General features: G+C 42.6%; 1 protein-coding gene across 4 annotated transcripts in view; it reads right to left on the reverse strand.

Moving 5' to 3' along the window:
- The window catches only part of LOC121629061 (SH3 and multiple ankyrin repeat domains protein 2-like), a 302,762-nt gene that overhangs the window by 100,619 nt on the left and 178,250 nt on the right, over positions 1 to 23,893 (reverse strand). For all 4 annotated transcript variants that reach the window (XM_041968766.1, XM_041968841.1, XM_041968688.1 and 1 more), the window contains exon 12: positions 13,216 to 13,636. In XM_041968766.1, coding sequence (XP_041824700.1) covers positions 13,216 to 13,636 — 421 coding nt within the window. The remainder of the gene's footprint in view (positions 1 to 13,215; positions 13,637 to 23,893) is intronic.

Below are 23,893 nucleotides of genomic sequence, written 5' to 3' on the forward strand. Positions count from 1 at the left end.
TACTTCCCTGATCCATCCGCCTGTCTCTCATTAAATTAAATTCCTGTGCGTAAACGAAAGCTTCTTCTTTTTAAATCTCATTTTAACTCCAGTGGAATTATTCTTTGAATTTGTGTCTTTTAATTATCTGTGTTTTTCTTGTTCTCAGAGATTTCTTCATTTACAAGTGTGTTTGGAATATTAATAATACTTAATCGTCTCAAATCAGAGTTTCATAATCACATCAAACTCACAGAGGAAATCTTCTCCGCTGTAATTTTATTTGCTTTGTGATATCGACCCTGAATCTTCTTAAACTGCAATTCCCTGATGAAGTTCTGGACACAAAAGTGAAACGATGACGCAGCTTCACACATAATGATCGAATCACAGCTGAGCTAGAGCAACACTGGAGAATATTAGCAGTAAAATATTTATGAGTCGTATGGAAAGTCAACCTCAGACTTCCTCATTTTAAAACTCACAGCAAAAGTATTTATCAGCAGATACACTTTTCTCCAGCCTGTAATCACCCTCAGGTCTGCTAATCAGCACAACCAGCCAGCAGGTCTGATGACCACAGCAGCTCTGGCCTGTCCACACACAGGACATGTCTCATTTCCCACTGGGAAGCTGTTGCCATGACGCCCAGAGCATCACTGACAGCTGTCACCATGCGGTTGTTAGTGTGTGAGATAGAGAGGAGGGGAGGTTGTTGACTCACATGAGCCTGTGTGTTGCAAAAGAAATGACATGTCAAGTGGGAGCGAGGGAATGCCACAGAGACACTGTGGGGTGCGTGTGGGTGGAGGAAGGAGGGAAATGAGGAGGAATGAGTGAAAGGAGAAACAAAGAAAGGAAGTGTTGGAATTATAGGAGCTTTAAAGGGCAGCTGGGTGGGAGTTCCTGGATGAGCTCAACAGCTGAAGTTCACTGAAGTGCAAAGACCTTGAAGTAGAGGCTGACAGATGGAAATCAGTTACCGTCCAGTCATAAGCTGCTTTTACTGATCATGTTGGACTCAGGTTTGTGAAACTATGTAAATCCTAATCTAAATGTTTCAGTCTAAACTGACCCTTTTCTCTTTATAGATAGTCAGAACAACAGGAAACAGCTGCAAACATAAATATAAAGTCAATGAGTCCGAAACTGTTGGTCCAATTATAAAGATGCTAGGGTGTATTTACACTGGCGCAGTTTGGCCCGCTTTAAATGAGCCCTGGTCCACTTCCACGGATAGTACGGTTCATCTGGTGTGGACCAAAGAAGCAAACTCTGGTCTGCTTTAAAAATCAGGGGTCTCACTTCACTTGCAAGTGAACACTGGTGTGATTTGCTTCCGGTGTGAAACCATCCAGTGAACCAAAGAGAGAAAGTGACGTACCGCAGCATGGTGGATATCTGGTTGCCTCTCCTGCTGCTCATACTGGACATGTTCTGGTAAAAACCACATTATTACAGTAAATGTTTTGTTGTTCCATTCCATTCATTCTTGCGGTGAACCAGTTGTTTTCACTTGTGGCCAATCAATGAGCTGGATTTTCTTCTTCCTTCTTCTTGGTAAGTGGTCACTTTGGGGAACACCTCCTGCAGCTGTTGTAACTGCACGAGGTTTTCCAGGTCTGGACTGGTCCTGGACTATCCTGGTGTGCATGCATCTTAAAAGCCAGAACCAGAGTCAGTCCAGTTCTAAGGAACCTGAAGTGAATATTTAGTGTGAGCAGTTTTAGCCTTCATCAGTCTTCCGTGGGCTCACCACCTGCAGGAGGGGCCATAGGGGTTGGGTGCATTGTGAGCTGGGCGGCTGCCAGAGGCGGGGACCCTGGCGGTCTGATCCTCGGCTGCAAAAGCTAGCTCTAGGGACATGGAATGTCACCTCCCTGCGGGGAAAGAGCCTGAGCTGGTGCGCAAGGTTGAGCGGTTTCAGCTAGATATAGTCCTTGAGAGGGGCTGGACCCTCTTCCATTCTGGAGTTGCTCCTGGTGAGAGGCACCGAACAGGTGTGGGCATGCTCATTGCCCCCCGACTTGGCGCCTGTACATTGGGGTTTACCCCGGTGGATGAAAGGGTAGCCTCCCTCTGCCTTCGGGTGGGGGGGACGGGTCCTGACTGTTGTTTGTGCTTATGCACCAAATAGCAGTTCAGAGTACCCACCCTTTTTGGAGTCCCTGGAGGAGATGTTGGAGATCACTCCTTCCGGGGACTCCCTCGTTCTGCTGGGGGACTTCAATGCTCACGTGGGCAATGACAGCAAGACCTGGAGGGGCGTGATTGGGAGGAACGGCCCCCCTAATCTAAATCAAAGAGGTGTTTTGTTGTTGAACTTCTGTGCTCGTCATGGACTGTCCATAACGAACACCATTTTTAGACATAAGAGTGTTCACATGTACACTTGGCACCAGGACACTCTAGGCCGCAGTTCAATGATCAACTTTGTAGTTGTGTCATCGGACTTGCGGCCGCATGTTCTGGGCACTCGGGTGAAGAGAGGGGTGGAGCTGTCAACTGATCACCACCTGGTGGTGAGTTGGCTCAGATGGTGGGGGAGGATGCCGGTCAGGCCTGGCAGACCCAAGTGTGCTGTGAGGGTCTGCTGGGAACGTCTCGCAGAGTCCCATGTCAGAAAGAGTTTCAACTCCCATCTCCGGCAGAGCTTCAACCATGTCCCAGGTGAGGCGGGGGACATTGAGTCCGAATGGGCTGTGTTCCATGCCTCTATTGTCGAGGCGGCCAGCCACAGCTCTGGCGGTAAGGTCGTCGGTGCCTGTCGTGGCGGTAAACCCCGAACTCGTTGGTGGACACCGGCAGTAAGGGATGCCGTCAAGCTGTAGAAGGAGTCCTATCGGGCCTTTTTGGCCTGTGGGACTCCAGAGGCAGCTGATGGGTATTGGCGGGCTAAGCAGAGCGGAGCTTTCGGCGGTCGCTAAGGCAAAAACTCGGGCATGGGAGGAGTTTGGAGGGGCCATGGAGCATGACTTCCAGACAGCTTCGAGGATATTCTGGTCCACCATCTGGCGGCTCAGGAGGGGAAAGCAGTGCTCCGTCAACACTGTGTACAGTGGGGATGGGGGGCTGCTGACCTTGACTAGGGACGTTGTGAGGTGGTGGAAGGAATACTTTGAAGACCTTCTCAATTCCACCAACATGTCTTCTGATGAGGAAGCAGAGTCTGGGGACCCTGGTGTTGGCTCTCCCATTACTGGGGCTGAGGTCACTGAGGTGGTTAAAAAGCTTCACGGTGGCAAGGCCTTGGGGGTGGATTAAGTCCGCCCAGAGTTCCTTAAGGCTCTGGATGCTGTAGGGCTGTGTTGGCTGACACGCCTCTGCAGCATCGCATGGACATCGGGGACAGTTCCCCTCGACTGGCAGACTGGGGTGGTGGTCCCCCTCTTCAAAAAGGGGGACCGGAGGGTGTGCTCCAACTACAGGGGGATCACACTCCTCAGCCTCCCCAGTAAGGTCTATTCAGGGGTGCTTGAGAGGAGGGTCCGTCGGATAGTCGAACCTCGGATTGAGGAGGAGCAGTGTGGTTTTCGTCCCAGTCGTGGAACAGTGGACCAGCCCTACACCCTCTTCAGGGTCTTTGTGGACTTGGAGAAGGCATTCGACCGTGTCCCCCAGGGACTCCAATGGGGGGTACTCCGGGAGTATGGAGTGCCGGACTCGCTTGTACAAGCTGTTCGGTCCCTGTACTACCGGTGTCAGAGCTTGGTTCGCATTGCCGGCAGTAAATCAGAATCGTTTCCAGTGTGGGTTGGACTCCGCCAAGGCTGCCCTTTGTCACGGATTCTGTTCATAACCTTAATGGACAGAATTTCTAGGCGCAGCCAAAGTGTTGAGGGGATCCAGTTCGGTGGCCTCAGGCTTGGGTCTCTGCTCTTTGTGGATGACGTGGTTCTGTTGGCTTCATTGGGCCGTGATCTTCAGCTCTCACTGGAGCGATTTGCAGCCGAGTGAGAAGCGGCTGGGATGAGAATCAGCACCTCCAAGTCCGAAACCATGGTCCTCAGCCGGAAAAAGGTGGAGTGCTCTCTCCGGGTCTGCAATAGGGCCCTGCCCCAAGTGGAAGAGTTCACGTATCTCGGGGTCTTGTTCACGAGTGAGGAAAGGATGGAGCGGGAGATCGACAGGCGGATCGGTGCGGCGTCTGCAGTGATGCGGACTCTGCGTCAGTCTGTCGTGGTAAAGAGGGAGCTGAGCAATAAGGCAAGACTCTCGATTTACCGGTCCATCTACTTTCCTACCCTCACCTATGGTCATGAGCTGTGGGTAGTGACCGAAAGAACAAGATCGCAAGTACAAGCCGCCGAAAAAGGTTTTCTCCGCAGGGTGGCCGGGCTCTCCCTTAGAGATAGGTTGAGAAGTTCGGTAATCCGGGAGGGGCTCAGAGTAGAGCCGCTGCTCCTCCACATCGAGAGGAGCCAGATTAGGTGGCTCGGGCATCTGGTCTCCTGGATGCCTCCCTGGCGAGGTGTTCCGGGCACGTCCCACCGGAAAGAGGCCCCGGGGAAGACCTAGGAAGCGCTGGACAGACTACATCTCTCGGCTGGCCTGGGAACGCCTCGGTATTCCTCCGGATGAGCTGGTGAATGTGGCCGGGGAGAGGGAAGTCTGGGTTTCCCTGCTTAGGCAGTTGCCCCCGCAACCGGACTCCGGATAAGTGACAGAAAATGGATGGATGGATGGCAGTCTGAACCCTCTTAGAGAAGCTTTCTATCATTTCTTTAAGTAGTTTTGAGGAATAGTTCTCTTCTTGAAGGACTTCCCAAAGTTCTTCTTAGGAGGACTGCCTTTTTTCCGTTCCCTGTCCAGATGATCCCACACTCCATCAATAATGTTGAGGTCCAGGTTCTGGGAAGGATCCATCCCTCCATCAGTCCCGTTGAGGTCCAGGTTCTGGGGAGGATCCATCTCTCCATCAGACCCATTAAGGTCTGGTTACTGGAAAGGATCCATCCCTCCATCAGACCCGTTGAGGTCCAGGTTCTGGAAAGAATCTATCCCTCCATCAGACCCGTTGAGTCCAGGTTCTGGGGAGGATCAATCCCTCCATCAGATCCGTTGTGGTCAGGGTTCTGAGGAGGATCCATCCCTCCATCAGACCCGTTGAGGTCTGGGCTCTGGGGAGGATCCATCCCTCCATCAGACCTGTTGAGGTCTGGGTTCTGGAAAGGATCCATCCCTCCATCAGACCCGTTGAGGTCCAGGTTCTGGGGAGGATCAATCCCTCCATCAAATCCGTTGAGGTCTGGTTTCTGGGGAGGATCAATCCCTCCATCAGACCCATTGAGGTCTGGGTTCTGGAAAGGATCCATCCCTCCATCAGACCCGTTGAGGTCTGGGTTCTGGGGAGGATCCATCCCTCCGTCAGACCTGTTGAGGTCCAGCTTCTGGGGAGGATACATCTGTCCATCAGACCAGTTGAGGTCTGGTTTCTGGAAAGGATCCATCCCTCCATCAGACTCGTTAAGGTCTGGGTTCTGGAAAAGATCCATCCCTTCATCTAACCCGTTGAGGTTTGGTTTCTGGAAAGGATCCATCCCTCCATCAGACCTGTTGCCATTGATCTTTAGCCCAGTTCTTGGGTCATGTGACCTACCACAGCCTTTTCTCCCTGTTTCCCTTCCTTGATAACGGCTTCTTAACAGCCACGTTTCCATGGAGACCATTTCTGATTAAGCTTCAACCAACAGTAGATGGATCACCTGAAGGTCCAGATGACTCTATCAGGTCCTGCTTCAGATCTTTGCTGGACTGGTTCATATTTCTTCTCCCATCCAGCTTCCCCTTTAAAGCTTCTATAATTCCAGCGCTTCCTTCTTTGTTTCTGCCTTCACTCCTCAGTTCCCTCCAGGGCACCATTCTTCCAAGTGGGAGACCTGAGCTCAAATCCCACAGGGGACGAAGGGTCCTCAGGCAAGACCCTTAATGCTACTGCCGAACCTCCTTCCGATGTAAGTCGCTTTGGAGAAAAGCGTCTGCTAAATGACTGTTGATAGCTTTTTAGTCCTGACTCTTCTTCTTTTGTTCTCCACGTGTCCAGCCTTTGTCTCCATGCTGAGATAAGCCAGGTTTCCAGCTACCAGCTCTTTAGTAATCATCTTGTTGCTGCTAAAATCTTGTCTGTCAGACTGTCCGATCTTTGCTGGTTTTCACACATGAATCTAAATAAATGGGAATAAATTATGTGTCTTTGTAACAAAGCGCCTATAGATCCAGTTTAAGAAACAGTCGGTTTTTTCCTAAACTGTTATGTGTCATCACAAAACTGGTTAATGTTTTGAGTCAGGGGACTTTCTATGCTTGAATGATTCATAGGTCAGAGTTAAGTTCCTCTATAAATGGTCCGGGATCAGGACTGGACTAAATAATGAGGGAAAACGCTGGAGAACTATCAATCAAGATTGATCAAGATCACTTTACAATAAAGTCAAATATGAAGAAATGAAGGTTGGATCAGGATTTCTGCTCTCTGAAGGAATTAAACCATTTTTCCGCTAATTTCCTCATTTTATCTTTGTGCCTTAGCCTCAAGCTAAATATAGAGAGCAGTTTTTCTTTCCTCCAACAGCTGTCTGCAGCTGTTTCTGGTTACTCACACACAAAAATAAAGTCTATTTAAGTTGGGGACTATTTTCAGCTGTGGATTAGTACAGATTTGATGCTGACTGTCTTCAGCACCAAGAAAATGCAGGACTGAGTCAGAATAAACAGCCTGTTACGCAGTGAAACAGTTCAGCTAAATACTACTGAATATTACCACTAACTGCCTGGTTTCTGTAAGTGGGCCAAGAGGAGTGGTGCAGGGCCAGGGCTTTGACTGTCCCTGATACGTAACCCTTATAGACAAGAAGTGATTAGGTTTCAGACCTACATTAGTAATAATTATGTATTTTCTAATTATTGTGCTCCAGGTCATCTTTTTCTGTGAGTTCAGAAGAATTCACTCGTGCTCTTACAGCAGATATCGGGCGATGACATAATGGAGGACGGAAACAGAGATAACATAAAAATAATCACAAATACACATAAATATATATTTTTAACCCCATTTTGCTCTCTGTTGAAACTTTTTAACTGTTTTATTCACTTTTAATAACAAATTCTCATTGTCAGTTTATTCAGTTAAAAGAATGGAATGAGTTTATAAAGCTTGGCCAGTTGATGTTTTAAACCCTGACAAGTCATTTTAACTTATATCTAGATGGTCATTCTCTATTTTCCTCATGGTCTGAAAGTGGAAATCCAAATTTCCTTTTTGTCTCTGAATTACTCAAAATAAAATAGTTAACTTCAGAGAAAAGTTGCCCACATAAGCAGTTCAAGCATTGGCCTATAAAAACTAACAGGAGACAGGTTTATTGGTGGTTCCTAGAGTTTATAAAAGTAGAATGGGAGGCAGAACCTTCAGTTATCGAACCGGCTCCCAGCTCAGCTTCAGGTATCAGACCTCCTCTACCTTCAGATCATCTTCGAACTTTCCTTCCTGGTAAATCTTAGCAGGTCTGGCTTGGTGACCCTGATCTATTCCTTTAGATTTACTGCTATAGGTCGAGGCTGCTGGGGGACGTCCCATGATGCACTGGGCTCCTCTCTGCTCTTTTACTCTGGATTAGAGTTCTGTTCCTTGTTGTTCCCTCTTGCCTGTTCTCTCCAGCCCAAAAAGGTCCAGATAAATGGCTGCCTTTCCTGGTTCTGATGGAAGTTTTCCTCTCCACCGTCTCCTTGTGCAGCTGACATTGGAGAATTGAATCAAAGATAAGATTCAATTAAATTCTTTGGTCTTTTTGGCATAATTATTTTCTATAAATTGGTTTACATGAACACAGTTATTATAAATTGGACTAATGTGGGTCATATTATGGATTTGTTGTAATGGGATTTTATTTGGGATATAAAGATACACTCTAATTGGATTTGATCCAATACTATAGAGGGATATTTGAGTACAATTTTGAATAAAAACATACATGAATGTAAATGAACCTGTGCGAAATGCAAATGAGTGTCCAGTCAAACAACCCTACCTGTCAGCCCTCGCTAGCTGCAGAGTCGGGTGAAATAAACACACTAGCTTAATGCATGTCAGGGTTGCGTGGCATGGAAGGTGTGGACCCAAATGCAGGCAGACAGAGCAGGAGGGAGACAGGTGCAGGAACAAGGTGTAGTACAGGGCTACTCAATTCGGTCCTACGAGGGCCGCAATCCAGCAGGTTTTCCATGTATCCCTGCACCAACACACCTGAGTCAAATAAGGTGGCTCTAACAGCCAATCAGGTTCTACACAATGACTCATTAATTTGACTCAGGTGTGTTGGTGCAGGGATACATGGAAAACCTGCTGGATTGCGGCCCTCGTAGGACCAAACTGAATAGCCCTGGTGTAGTACATGATCAAAACTTGGCATGAAATCTACAATGGACTGGCAGTGAATAGATAAAACCAAGGGGCATATATACACAATAGAACTAAATGGAAACAAGTGAAGTGAGTTAGCACTAACGGCAGGAAGCAGAAAGCAAAACAGATCTAAACATAAGACCATAAAAACACAAAACCAAAAACATAGATCATGACAATGCAGGAAAAATTCCCTCACAGTCCCACTCCCCAGCAACCACACGCACAGAGCAAACCTGCAACATCACTCCATGCACATCCAGGTATTTACGAAGATACACCCACATATCCCACTGGTGACGGACCACCCAGCAACCTTCCAGACAAAACAACCTAAAACAATCACCAGTGCACAAGATTCAGACTGACCTGAACCCTGCATCCCTCTCCAGTGGACCAACCCTGAACTGAAAAGGACACTCTGGATTGGACTGAGTGAACTGGATTTAATTGGACTGTATCATTAAAGAGCATGTTAGGAACTCTTTGATGTGTTTTGACCAAATTGTATCACAGATATTTCATTTACATCTCAGGCTTGATACGTCTCTCTTAATATGACAATAAGTGCTACAAAATATGGGATAGAAATAAAATTTTCTGCTTTATTTGTCATTAAAGTTTTAATTTTGTATATAATTTCTTTTATTTATGATTATTATTTACTGTTTACTAGTTTATAGAAACATATTTGATATCTTCTTTAGATTTATATTTAAACTAATAGTATTTTTTTATTTAGTAATATTTAATTTTTTTATGGTTTTATTTTTTCATTTAATTTCAAAGGTTTATTATTCATTCATTCATTCATTCATTCATTCATTCATTCATTCTCTGTACCGCTTATTCCATGACGGGTTGCGGGTAAGCTGGAGGCTATCCCAGCATTAACAGGTGAGAGGCAGGTACACCTGGACAGGTCACCAGTCCATCGCAGGGCCAACACATAGGGGACAAACAACCACTCACACTCGCACACACTCCTAGGGAGAATTTAGAGTCATCACTTAACCTAACATGCATGGATGTTATTTTTGGGAATTTTATAAAATACCATTTTTTTCATGTTACCAGTTTGTGAGTTTTCAGCGTTTATTTATTTATGATGTAAAGATTTTTTATTTTTATTAATTTTCCTTTTCTGGTTAAATTTATGATAAAAAAAATGTAAAAACGAGGTAGGAATGAACTTGACAGGAAATTAAAGTTTTGGCATCAAATATTTGCATAACTATGTATTCATTGAACCATTTATGTTTTTAAAGTAAGTATTTATTTCTTAGTTCATTCCTTCATACAAACAGAATCATGACTGACATTTATTCATTCAAGTATAAATAAATGTCTATAAGCTACAGGACATATTCTTGCTTGGATTTTACACAGTTTTGCCATAAATACATAAAAAAATCAGCTGCGTTCACCAGCTCTGTTGCTGCTCAGTTCAGGTGTTAGTTAGAAGTGTTAAAGTGCGTCACAGTTTCCCGGCTCATTCCCTGTAACTGTCATCACAAGTCCGTCTTCCATGATGTCATTTACAGTCATTACATCTTCATTCCTGCTGATCTGTGTGCAATCTTCAGGGAACAGCTGACTGGATACGGCGCTAGAAATCTGAACAATATTCTGATCAGTTATGATAAATATTCCAGAGTCCAGAAAGGAACTTTCAAAATCAGCTCAGTCTCCCAACAATTAGGAAGCCATGTTTTAATGCTTCTGGAAGCCACAGCTATCATAAAGAGATTTATCAACCAAAAGAGGCTGCTTCTGTCACTACATCCTTCTGTGAAATAAACTGCATTAACGTTAGTGAAGCGGTGATTTCGACAACATGGAGGAGCTGAACTGGGATCTCTCAGGTGATTAAACACAAACATTAAATATGGTCACAAGATAAAACTAAGAGGGGCCGTTTGCTGTTAAAATCAGCTCAATTTCCATTCAGATACAACTTTTCACAGATTTTATTAGAAGACAGGCAGGATAAATTAGAAAACATGTGTTTTTAGTTTATGGACGATCAAGAGTTGGTGCAATGAGATGAAGAAAATATTAAAGGATCTCAAGCAAAGTAAAATAAATGGTTAATACCATGATGGAAACGGACGCGTTTTTACAGCTCTGAGTTCTACTGAGGTCGTGTGATTTCTGTTCATCATTTCCATTAAAAGCATTTTCACTGAAACTGTTCCATCAGTTTTCACATCTGGACGTGACAAACGTATCTTCTTTCCATTTAGCATCATTTATTTGCTGCAGTGTTTTCAGTTTAGAAAAGCAGATCTGTCAGATTCAGCCTGGGAAGCAGAAACAGCCCAATACTCTCTAAACTGCTGTTCACACGAGAACAATCCAACTTTCCTCCTTCTTCAAGCCCAGGAGCTTCACAGTGAAGTATGTCAAAAGACGTGAAAGTGATGTTCATGTTACTGCCAAGGCAACTGTCCTCCCCCATTGCTCTTCCTCCTCTTTAATCTCCTCCATCATTTGTCTTCCCTCAACTCCGTCCCCGCCACCCTCTCTCTAAACCCTTCATTCTGTGCTTTTATTCGCCCTCCTTCAGCACCCTCCTCCTCCTCCCCACACTGTCCTCATTCCACTATTTGTCCTCACATCTTCTCCTCAACCTTTAGAAAACTGGAGTACCTCTCCTTGCCTTTTCTCAACATCAGACAGGCTGAGCTACAGAATGTGGGTAGTATCAGTGTTTCTCAATGTTTCCATCTGCCAAGAAGCAGGAGGAGGAAGGAGGAGGAAGAGGTAAAGGAAGAGGCCAGAGAGCATGTGTTTTAATCAGGATTGACAGTTACATCACTTCAAGATAGATGCCCATCACACTTTAATCCTGCAGTCACATGCTGCACACGCCGCAGATTTCCACAAACACGCTGCTTTTCTGAATGAACCCTGAATGAAGTTTAATCAGCATGTGAAGCCAACACACTCCATACATACAAACTTGTGCACATTTGCAAAGTGTCTGCAGGTTACCATGGCAACAGTTGCCGAAGCTACTGTAGGAAGCCAGGCTTTTGATGGCATGTTTCCCAGAGGAACCCGTCATACATTTTGCATGGTTTGTGGAGGGTGGGGGTGATGGGAGAGGATGTATACTGTATATACAGTACAGCAGAGCTGCGAGGAAACATAAATCCCCAAGAATTCTTTTAAAGGATGTCATGAATACATGGCAATTTAAGGTTTTATAGTCCCTAGTGGTGAGATTCCAGCCTTTGCGATCCTTGTTAAACATAAAGGAAAATAATTAGTAAGTGGAGGAAGAAATACATTAAAGCAAAAATAACCCTGTAGAAAGAAACGTTCATGCAGCAGCTTAAAAAAATCCCATTACTTTTCCATTACAATAAATAAAAGTGTCTGCACAACAGAAATCCACTCTGCTGGTCATTAAAGTGAAAATGTTTCCTGGTATGCAGCTTTTTACACAGAAATGGGTCAAAAATGTTCTTTCTAAACTTTTCCTCCCAGCTGTCTTCATGGAAATTGAAACAAGAATACATTATCACCATGAAGAGAAAATGAGCTGTCTGAGGGGAGATCATATATATATAAAACAATCCCCCCATGGGAGAGATAACAAGAGATCTGAAGACGCTAAAAAAAAAAAAGGTTAATGTTGAGCATATCAGAGTACGTTTACGTCAAGTTATGTCGTCACCATGGTGATTTCTGGCTGCAGAAAAACCAGCCTCTGACTGACGTCAGCATCAGCATCCAGGTCCCATAAATATCCAAGAATACATCAGTTGTGACATTACGTTTTTATCCAAAGCAGCTTGTAGTGGTCAGACAGTAGCGTTTAGCGTCTTGTCTTAGCACCCAACTGGAAGGTGTGGTTATTCATGCCCTGGGGGACTCGAACTCTGGTCTCCTGCAGGGGAAATAAGTGCTCCACTAACTGAGCTGCCCATCCAGCTTTCCAGCTGTGTAGTCAGAGTTGCGACTTGGGCTAAATGATTAAGTGGAATCAGAGCTTCATATTAAAAAAACTGAAACATTTACCTTACATTAACATAATTTTATACAGACTTAAAAACACTTTGTTATATACAGATCCCTGCAGAAGAACTGGACCATACGTTTTACATGTTTTTGAACTGATCACTAATTCTGTACCACTTCAATGAATCAAAATGATCACATATAAATGTTCTTATTTAAAATGATTACAGCTATAAAGATGAAGATGCACGTTGTTTCCATGTTTTATAACTTTTATTTATTTATTCTGTCTGTTAATGGTCACATTTTCTTTCAAGGTTTCATTAAGCTGATAAACTTTAGTTGTAGATTTCTTGTACTATGTGATTAAAGTTGATTAAACTACTTTCTTGTCTGAACAATATGTAAAATCAATATACTGTTTGTCTTCAACGCATAAAATTGCAGTAATTATTAAATAAAATAATCCTGGATTCAGTTTAGACAAAAAAAAAAAAAAAAAAAAACTCCCTGAATAGAATATTTTGCATTATAAATTTCTGCTTGTTCAGATCCACTCAATTACTGTACATTGCATTGCAAATAAGCAAACACTTTTCTTCCAGGGACCTCCGTGGGACATTGTTATGTCTCTGTAAGTGTCTAACTCAAAGCTTACCATTAGCTGTAGCCAAAAGCCAAATGTTAGTGGATGTGAATATGAGAATTTTAATGAAAATGTCAACAGTGACGTAGACAGAGATTCCCTCTTTTCTGACTCCCCACCATCAGATGTTTTTTCTTCCCTTAAATCTTCCAACCAGCTCTGACTTAGCCTACATTCTAAAAAGATAGAACAGTAAATATTAAGTGTTGCTGGCATTCACCTGGGCTGACGCTGTGAAGGCTGAGCCCGTCTGGCTTCCTCCCCCAGCCGGCTGAGGGAGGGCGACCGGCTCCTTGCCCCCCTCCCCATGGTCCGGACCACGACGGTGCCATTGGGGCTGCCGCTGGGCATCTGCTGGACCAGCTGGGGTGACAGGCTGCGATGTAATGCCGAGGAGCCAGGCTGCGGATGACCCTGCAGGGGGGCCCTGTGTGCGTGGGGCTGAGCGTGTTGTTGCTGCAGATGGGCGCCCCAGCTGCCTGGAGAACCGTGCTGCTGCTGGTACTGGGTGACGTTTAAGTTGTTGTCACTGTTGGAGCGCAGGAGGACGCGTGGCGCTGACAACGAGGACTGGCCGTTTCCGCTGCCAGAGGATGGACCCCGCCTGCGTTTGGAGTAGGCTGGAGCCTCACGGAAAGGCACTGCAGAAGGAGGAGGAAGAGTCAGATGTTCAAATACTGCTGTGTAATCACTCAGTTCAATTCAGTTTACAGAAAAAGTCATCGCAAACATAAATAAATGCAATCTTGGAGTATAATTTTCTATATTTTTTAATACGTTATTAACCAAAACAACAAGTCCAGCTGTTTGTTTGTCTTTTTAAATGCCTTTTGGGAGGCAAAGTGTTTAAAGATGGCCCACGAAAATCAGGAATGCTTAGAAAAAAAAGGGAAGATTTTAAAGAGAAGAAGCAACTACAGTCCTGACACACAAAAAACTGCACACTGAAAGTTCATGTCACTAAGTTTTATCTGACTGATATGAACAAAGTCCATATAAGGCTGGAGAGATTTGCTAACAGAAATATCATGAGTTTATTCTCTGGCCTCAAGTCGTGTACTTACAAAAGTTAGTGTTTTAATAGCTGCAGACTCTCTATGTACTTGTAGCTATAGATCTATTCAAAGAAAGATGACATGGAGTCGCCCAAGGCTCCATGTTGGGCCTCCTGTTGTTCAGAATCTTCAAGCTCCCACTAGCTCAACTCATGGAAATAAAACAAATATCTAATCATATTGCGGTTATGACACTCAGCTCTTTTTTAGTTTTTTTTGTCCTTTTAAATATATTTTATAAGCAGATGAGGGACAAAACACCCTGGCTGAGTTTTCAATGAAACACATTTACTGTAAAAGTTTAACCTAAAAGTTAATTTATAAAAATTAACACACAATTTATACCAAACACTGGCTCAGGTAACAATACAAGTATACATTTAGTCACATAGACATGGTCAAGATGACTTGCCAATTGACCATCAAAATGATTTGAAGTTCAAACTGAATGAGGAAAAAAGGGATTTATGTGACTTGACATGACAGCATCCATGATGAGAATCTCCCGTTCCACCACATCCCAAAGCTACTCTGCTGGACTGATATCTGGTGGCTGTGGAGGCCGTTGGAGCAGCAGCTTCTTCTCATGACTACGAGGGTGCAGGCAGTGGCGAGGCAGACTGTGGCCTGCAGCCATCCCAATAAGAATCTAATATCTGAGAACAGACGTGTTGATGAGGTGCTAATGTCTAATGAGCTAGCACACTGAGGAGCCACCATATCTGCATGCATCCCTGAGGTCTGTGCAGCCATCCTGCTGGCAGAGCTGGTCTCAGCGTTAGCTAAACACACACAAACAGTACCACACATGCATCAAACAGTCTGAGCATCTTATGTAACAGCTGGGAAAGCAATCAGTGGAACCTAAACAATGAAATACTCTTAAATCAGCTGGAGGAGCTCAGCTGGTGGTTTCACACGTAATCATGTTACACACCAACGTGTCACAGAAGGACAGCATGTCTGTTGTTTTGACTTGAGTATTATTCTATGATCTATTTGAAATATAGTGACCAGCACACTGGAGCTCACCAATCAGAGCAGAGCAGCCTCGTAAACGTCTGATCCAACAGGAAACTTTTACACAAACAGGAACAAATGGCTCCATAAGCTGCGTTGCAGCAGGAAAACATCTAAAACCTCCAGGACCCTGGCTCTCGAGGACCAGGATTGAGGATCCCTGGTTTAGGGGGCATTTGATTGGAAAGTGATTCCACAGGGGGTTCATTGGTGAAAAGTTTAGAAAAAACAGAAGTGGAGGACGCAGCAAACATCTCTGCAAAAATGATTTAACTGAATTAGATTTTTTTAGATTGAAGGACGGATTTCTACTTCCTCTCCGTCTGTGTAAAGTGAGTGGCAGCAATTATCTCAATATGTTATATCATATATAATAATATATAGAAAAAGTTTCTTTGACTATAGGTAGTTAATATTAAAAAACTTTAGGTTTTTGGGCGTGGGAATAGATGACAAACTGACATGGAAATGTCAAATAACTGATACTAAAACAAAGACGTCAAAGAATTTAGCTGTTTTGAACAAAGCAAAGTACATGTTGAATTAAAGCACGTTGCAAATTTTGTATTGTTTACTTATTCTGCCATATTTAAGTTATTGTTTGGAAGTGAGGGGCAATAAATACGTCAGTAACATAACGCTGTTTTTTATTTCACAGAAAAGAGACGTAAGAATTATTCATCAAGCAGATCCACACCAACAAACCATTCATCAAGTCAGGACTTATGAAACTTAAAAATTTATTTGAGCTTCACACAATATTAGTTATGTAAAAAGCAAAAAGTAAAGTACTACCAGAAAGTCTGCAGAAGTTATTTGTTTGTAGTTCAGAAGATCAGGACAGTAGAAGGAAATTTAATTTTAAGTTTGCAAGCACCACTTTAAAGCAGACGCATTTCAATGTGTGGAGTTAAACTGTAGAATTCGTTACAGACAGAGACTAAGATGTGTGCAAAATTTAAATTTTAAGTTTGATAAAATGTATGAAAAGAAAATATTCAGAGCTTCTGAACCTGATGAGTGACGGCTGTTATGTAGATGAACTTAAAATCATTAGATTGTAAATGAGGGTGTGACAGCAGATTGTTTCTGTTGAGTGTTGTCAAGTAACTGACTGGCAGCATCTATTGGTGCGTCATGTTTAAGAAAGAGGCAGATATTAGAAGTTTTTCTTCTTCTGGCTCATTTTTAAGCATGCTGCTGCATTAAGATGTGATGTTGATTTGTTTTATTCCGTTTTAAGTTTCTTGTACATATTCATGTGCAAAATAAATAAATAATGAATGAAATGACTGAATATATACAATTATATTAATAGATAAAAAACTATATATGAATAATATTAGATTAAGAATATTATCATAATGTAACTATCAGTATAATATAAATTGGAACAAATATTAAATTAGAAATATAATTCATTATATTATGTGCACAAGCCACCCCAGCCATCACCACACTGAACACTGCAAAACCACTAAACACATGACTCTGTTTTGTGGGGATATATATATATATATATATAAATATAAATATATATAATATTCAATATTATTTATTTAGAATTATTTAAAAAAATAAACTCATGAAACAGGCCTGGACTAAAATGATGGTACCCCTAGAAAAGACTGAAAATAATGTGACCAAAGGGACGTGTTAATCCAAGGTGTGTCCACTAATTAGCATCACAGGTGTCTACGATCTTGTAACCAGTCAGTGGGCCTATATATAGGCTACAGGTAGTCACTGTGCTGTTTGGTGACATGGTGTGTACCACACTCAACATGGACCAGAGGAAGCAAAGGAAAGAGTTGTCTCAGGAGGTTAGAATTTATAGACCAGCATGTTAAAGGTAAAGGCTATAAGACCATCTCCAAGCAGCTTGATGTTCCTGTGGCTACAGCTGCACATATTATTCAGAAATGTAAGATCCATGGGACTGTAGCCAACCTCCCTGGACGTGGCCGCAGGAGGAAAACTGATGACAAATCAAACAGACGGATAATACGAACGGTAACAAAAGAGCCCAGAAAAACTTCTAAAGAGATTAAAGGTGAACTTCAAGCTGAAGGAACATCAGTGTCAGATCTCACCATCCGTCGTTGTTTGAGCCAAAGTGGACTTAATGGGAGACGACCAAGGAGGAACCATTGTTAAAAACAAACCATAAAAAAGCCAAACTACAAGTTGACAAGCCACAAAGCTTCTGGGAGAATGTCCTATGGACAGATGAGACAAAAATGGAACTTTTTGCTGAGGCACATCAGCTCTATGTTTCCAGACGGAAAAATGAAGCATATGAAGAAAAGAACACCGTCCCTACTGTGGAACATGGAGGAGGTTCTGTTATGTTCTGGACTGCTTTGCTGCATCTGGTACAGGGTGTCTTGAATCTGTGCAGGTACAATGAAATCTCAAGACTATCAAGGGATTCTAGAGAGAAATGTGCTGGCCAGTGTCAGAAAGCTTGGTCTCAGTCGCAGGTCATGGGTCTTATAACAGGACAATGACCCAAAACACAGCTAAAAACACAACTAATAACACCATATATATATATAATCTTATTTTTACACAAGATGTCAATCTTAAAGAACAAATCTCTAACAGAATAAATATATTTGCACCATTAAACAACCATTATGAAAGAGTTCCATTAACAAATTGTTAATTAAGAGCCAACAAGACTTATTTTGCTCAGTGAGTAAAGAGGAACCAAACACTGACTGATGCAGGTCCTCTTCATCAGTGATCCTCATCATGCCATCAGGCCAGTGCTACCATCACAGGAGAACAGATATTCACACTGTTTAGAAGTCACACTTCTAAACTCTGATTTTAAATGACATTTATTCTGTGATTGCTTTATCTTAGCTGAGCTAACAGGTGTCTTAGCCTGTATCTGTATTTACTGTTTTATTGTTGATTATTTAATGTATTTATTTGTCGTGTCTTCCAGCGACCTCATGGCTACTCTGGACTGATCATGTCTGACACATGGCACTTTGAATGTTGGCTGGTGTCTGTTGTAAGCTGCTAATGAATTGCCTGTATGGGATAAATAAAGTTTTCTGAATCTGAATCACAGCTGGCCTTTGTTCAAGTCTTCTTTGCCCATCTACTTAAAAATAACCGCCCCCCCAAAAAAAAATTCTTAAAAAAATTAAACTCCTTTAATGATCACAATAAAAAGAAAAGACCCAGGCTGCTGTTGCAATTCTTTCTGAATTACTGGTAAATGCAGTTAGACATCTTGTATGTTGCAACTTGTGTGTGTTGTGTATAACGTTTTACTTTTGCAGTGTTAAGGTCTTCATTTATTTTAGAAACAGTGAAAATACAGTGATTTGATTTGAATAGATTTTAATATCTTATTACTGCTGTTGAGAAGTCAAACATTCCCTGTTTGTTCCTGCCTTTAACGTTGGAAGCCAGGCGGGCTGTAGTCTGACGTGTGGCGGTGACAGGCGGTGTTTAACGGTGACAAGCTGTCACCGCTAAACCACGTCAACAATGGCTGAAATTTAAAAGGAAAACATGAAGAATCTGCAACGGCTCAATTTGTTCACTGATGAACAATAAATTTGACTTCTGTAAACATGATTTCACAGAACCTCTGAATCGTGTTGATTTCATTTGTAAAACCTGGTCACATGATGACGATGTAGTCGTCAGAGAGATTTCAGATGCTTTTTAGTGGATTTGCTGCTTATATGCATGGATTCAAAGTAAATCTCAGCTGTCTTGTTGATTTTTCATTTTATTGGAGAAAAATTTGTAAGGAAACTTTTGTCTGTGGGATGAGCAGCAGAGCTGTATGTGGAAAAACTTACTAAATCTTCTCTTCCAACTCACCAAACACAATTTTCTTATTTATTCTGCTGAATTTATAAACTTCTATAAGGTTTGGTTCACACTGGTCATTGAAGTTGATAAAACTGGCTCCACTGGCTACTCGAGGTCATTTAAAGCTCACACATGTCTTCAGAAATGAAGAGGCAGCTTGGATCATGTGCTTTGACACATATAGAACGATATTTAAAGCTGCACCAGATTACATTTTTCATCTTCATCATGAAGAAAGACTTTAAATTAAAGAAATTTGTTACACGCTTGAGTCTGCTGCTCGGTTTTCATCAGCAGGGTTTTATGTCCATTTCTTTTATCCTTACAGAAATTTCTGCAGAGCAAAGTCCTCAAAGTCAATTCCTTCATTTAATGGAAATCCCACAATGCAACGCTGTGCGCTGGTGGGATGGCAGATGGGAAAGTTAGTTATCCGACACTGTACCATGTCAGCAGCAGTGCAAAATGGGGATTATTCGGTTAGCTTTTAAATAAAAGGTATTTCACGTTTTTAAGATTAAGATGATAAAATAATGATTACCTATTTATTTTATTGCTCAATTTAGTCTATTTGTTTTTATTTATTTACTATATTTATGTATTAATAGTTTTTTTAAAAATGTATTTCATAAAATTATTCACATTTTATTGCTTGTTTCTTTCCCTAACCCATCCAGTGTTTATTTTCCTCTTTCTTTAAACTGTATTTATTTTGTTTTATTAAATCATAAATAAAAGGCTTAATTACACATCAGCTGTATGTTGGAGTTTTTTTCATTTATTTTTTAAAGTAATCTTTTTATCTATTTATTATTATCTATGTATTTATTTTTTATATTACTTCTGTTTTTATTTATTGTGATCAATTTATTTGATTTTTAATGGTATTTAATTGTTACCTTTTTGTTCATTTTTCCCCCCTATATACCCGACCTGGAGAAAACACTCCACCCTTTTCCAGCTGAGGACCATGGTCTCAGGTTTGCTGATTCTCATCCCAGCTGCTTCACACTCTGCTGTGAGTCGCTCCAGTGAGAGCTGAAGATCACGGCCCGATGAACCAACAGAACCACATCATCTGCAAAGAGCAGAGACCCAATCCTGAGGCCACCAAACCGGATCCCCTCAACACCTGCATGCGCCTAGAAATTCTGTCCATAATAGTGAAGAACAGAATTGGAGACAAAGGGCAGCCTTGGTGTAAAAACCCCAACATCTAGTTTCTAGGATCTTCGAGACACGGAAACCCTCCATCATGGTAAGGTGGCAGCTCACTACATAAATAAATAAGGAAAAAAAATCAATTAAATGAAAAGAAATAAAAACAAAACTAAAAATGCAACTAATGTGTATTTATCCCTCTATCACCAGAATGTATTAATGTATTAATCCGTTTTTATTAATTTACTATTATCTATGTATTTGTTTCATATATTTTCTTATTAATTAAATAATTAGATTTTTAATTCTATTTGATTATTCCTTTTCCCCTCATGCTTAACTGTAGTACTGCGTTTTTGTGTAATTGTAAAACAAAGTCAGGTGTTAGAGGGTTAAAGTAAACATTTCAGGTTTAAATGAGTATTTTTATGGGTGTTTAGTCAAAGTGAAAGTAGAACAAACTGCAGCTGCAGTTTGTCACAGTCACATTTTAGTAAACGCTCAATGCAAAAAAAGCTGTAAAAGCTTCCAGCAGAGAAAGCTGAGGAGAAAGACCTGACAAAGACCTGAAAAAGCCTGAAGCACACCTGCTGCAACGCTGCAAACATCTCTGCTGCATGTAACCAAGGCAGAAGTTTCAATTCTCCGACTAAAATCACACTTTCACCTCATTCCTGCAGCGCAGGAATATTTTAATCAACTGGATTTGACAGCGCTGCCACGGAGGGCTCCACCGACAACATCTTTCTCTCATTAGCTTGGCCCCTGGGTTTAACCTGCAACCTGTGCACATGATACACACTCCACTCATGATAATCACACATGCTGCCAATCACAGAGCTGCCCGAAGGAATCTAGAGGTGAACATACAAAGCATCCCTATAAGGTGCTGACTGGTGGCATGCTGTCGGTCTATAGGCGCCGCAGTCCCCCCACCCCACCCCCACCCTACCCCGGCTCACTTTGCGTTCTCATTGAGAAAACAGCCTCGGATGGATCCAAACGTCAACCCGCCAACAAGGTTTCACACGCAGCCAGATGGACGGGCTGCTCGGGCTCTGTTTGGGTGAGGGGAACGACACGTAGTCACGTCTGTGGGAGTTTGCACCACAATGAAGTCCCATTTTCCTTCTTTCTGTGACCTAAAAACTACTCCACAGCCGCTGCTGCCTCCTTTTCTCCCCCCGTTCGGAAAAAAGACACGACCAGCAAATTATTCTGCTAACCTAAATATGCAACGACCTTCCCACAACAGAGATTTCAATAACTCCAGGAATGTTGGGCTTTTTTGAAGGTGGATGAAACTTAAAATTCCTCTTTGAGTTGCGCGAACTCTCCTCGTCCAGATGTTGCTGTGAGAAGTGAAAGATTACGCTCAGCTTACCTTCCTTTTTTAAGGCATTGATGATCGACTTCATCTTTGTTTTTCTTTTCTTACTCCTTTGCTACTCCTTTGAGGTCACGGCTCGCGCACATCACAGGACTTTTTTCCCTTTTTCGTTAGTTTCCCCTTCAGCACCGCGGACAGCGACTCGACGGAGAGCAGCGCACATGATCCCGCGCACACTTCCCTCTGGCGCGCCTCCCTGAGAGCCGACGCGAGCTCCTCCGCTCTCACGCGCGTGGAAAGAGCCCGCCCATTAACCCCTTAAATTCTGAGAGTGTCTGAGTTTTTTCTCCTGAGTTGGATGCTGAGATGCTAAGTGAGATTCAGAAGAGGAGCAGCTGAGGCTTTATTATAGTAAATATTCCCTCCTGCATCAGTTAGTAAAAAGTCAGTTAGTAAAAAGTGTGCAGAATACTGACCCTCTCCACTTTAACCTGGCTAGTACCGGGTTGGACCCATATTCCCTCCAGAACTGCCTTAATTCTTGGTGTGATAGATTAAACAAGGCGTTGGAAACCTTCCTCGGAGGTTTTGCTCCATATTGACATGACAGCATTGCACAGTTGCTGCTGATTTGGAAGAAGCCATCCTGGTGGTTAGACCACCAAAGTGGACCAAGAAAATCTCCCCCCACCATCACACCAGCAGCAGCCTGAAGCGTTGATCCAAGGCAGGATGGATCCATGTTTTCATGATGTTTCCAGCAGATTCTGAGCTGAGCATCTGAATGTGGAGCAGAAATGGAGACTCATCAGACCAGCAATGTTTCTCCATCTTCTATTGTCCAGTGTTGGTGAGTGTGTGTGAATCATAGCCTCAGTTTCCTGTTCTTAGCTGACAGGAGGCACCCGGTGTGGTCTTCTGCTGTCGTAGCCCATCTGCTTCAAGGCTGGACGTGTTGTGTGATCAGAGATGCTGTTCTTAGTTAAATATAATTCAATGCTGCTCATCAATCTGGTAAGGTCTATAAGGTCATTTCCAAACTATCAGGAGTCCATCATTCTACAGAGAGAAAGATTATTCACAAGACAGATGCCAATCATCCCAGGAGTGGATGCCCTAGTCTAGTCTAGTCTAAGGTTAGCTTCAAGAGCTCCATCTCAGATTCTCCAGGCCTCAGTTTGTATGTTAAATGTTAAAGTTCATGATGGTCCAGTTAGAAAAAGAATGAACCAGTAGGTTTGTTTTGAAGGGCTGCAGGAGAAAGCTTCTTTCTACAAAGAACATGGCAGCACAATTTAGGTTGGCAAAGCTGCATCTGAACCAACCACAAGACTTCTGGAATAACGTCCTCTGAACAGACCAGACCAAAGTGGACCTCATACCAACTGTCAGAACACAGGCAGAGGGATGGTGATCTGGGCCTGTTCTGCAGCTACAGGACCTGGACACCTTGCAGCCAGGGAATGGACCGTCAACACCTCTGGAAACCAAAATATTCTAGAGTCAGATGTGAGTCCATCTGTCCGACAGCTGAAACTGTCTCATCCAGCAGGAAAATGATCCCAAACACAGCAGCAGCTCTACAGTCAGAGTCCAGACCTCAACCTGACTGAGATGCTGAGGTAGGACCTTCAAAGAGCTGCAAACAACGTTGGATAAAAGAGTGGAACAACGTTCCCACAAGTTTTATACCAAACCAAGGTTTCTTTCCCCCATGTTTTTAAAATGCTTCATGTGCAGCTGCAAGAAACTCCATCCCACCAAATTCAGAAATAGAAACGATGTTAGGGGTTTGCCTGGATATATGACGTGCATGTGCGCACACAGTGAGATATAAACCAAGCTCTGTGTAATGACTTTATGAAACCAGTCAGAAAAATGCTTTTCATTCAGAAAATTAAAGTCAAATTACAGTTGAGTTAAAGTTAAACACCAGTGGGTGGAGTTGTTCATTAAAAACAGCTACAGAAAAAGAAAACCTGCAGGTATAAACACAAAAGATGTTCGTTATGGCAAACGGTACGATTCAATGTTTGCTTTTTAAATTTTTTACAAACTGTATTTCTATTTTATTTTAATTTTTCATTTTGCATATTGTCCATCTCCGTCTCTCTCTCTTCCCTCTCTCTCTTCCTCTCTCTTTCTCGCTCCCGCTCTCTATCGCTCTCTCTCTCTCTCTCTATATATATATATATATAGAGAGAGAGAGCGAGCGACAGAGATATTATCAGAAGGTATTAACAGTAAAACAGTCTAATAAGACTTCATCTTTCCATCTGAGACCTAAAACTCAATCTCAGCAGAACATTTTGAAGGATGTCTCAGATCCTAAAAGGCACATTGAGGAAGAGGAGGGGTGGGCAGCTGGAAGGGATATAAGTTCAGATAGACAGGTCTAAAATTAAGACTCTGATGTGAGGATATTTCTTCCAATCGTCTATCCTTGTGGTTCTCCTTACTTTTTCACATCTAAGACACCAGGAGAGGAG

This window comes from Melanotaenia boesemani, chromosome 1, assembly GCF_017639745.1.
Source record: "Melanotaenia boesemani isolate fMelBoe1 chromosome 1, fMelBoe1.pri, whole genome shotgun sequence".
Classification (NCBI taxonomy): Eukaryota; Metazoa; Chordata; class Actinopteri; order Atheriniformes; family Melanotaeniidae; genus Melanotaenia; species Melanotaenia boesemani.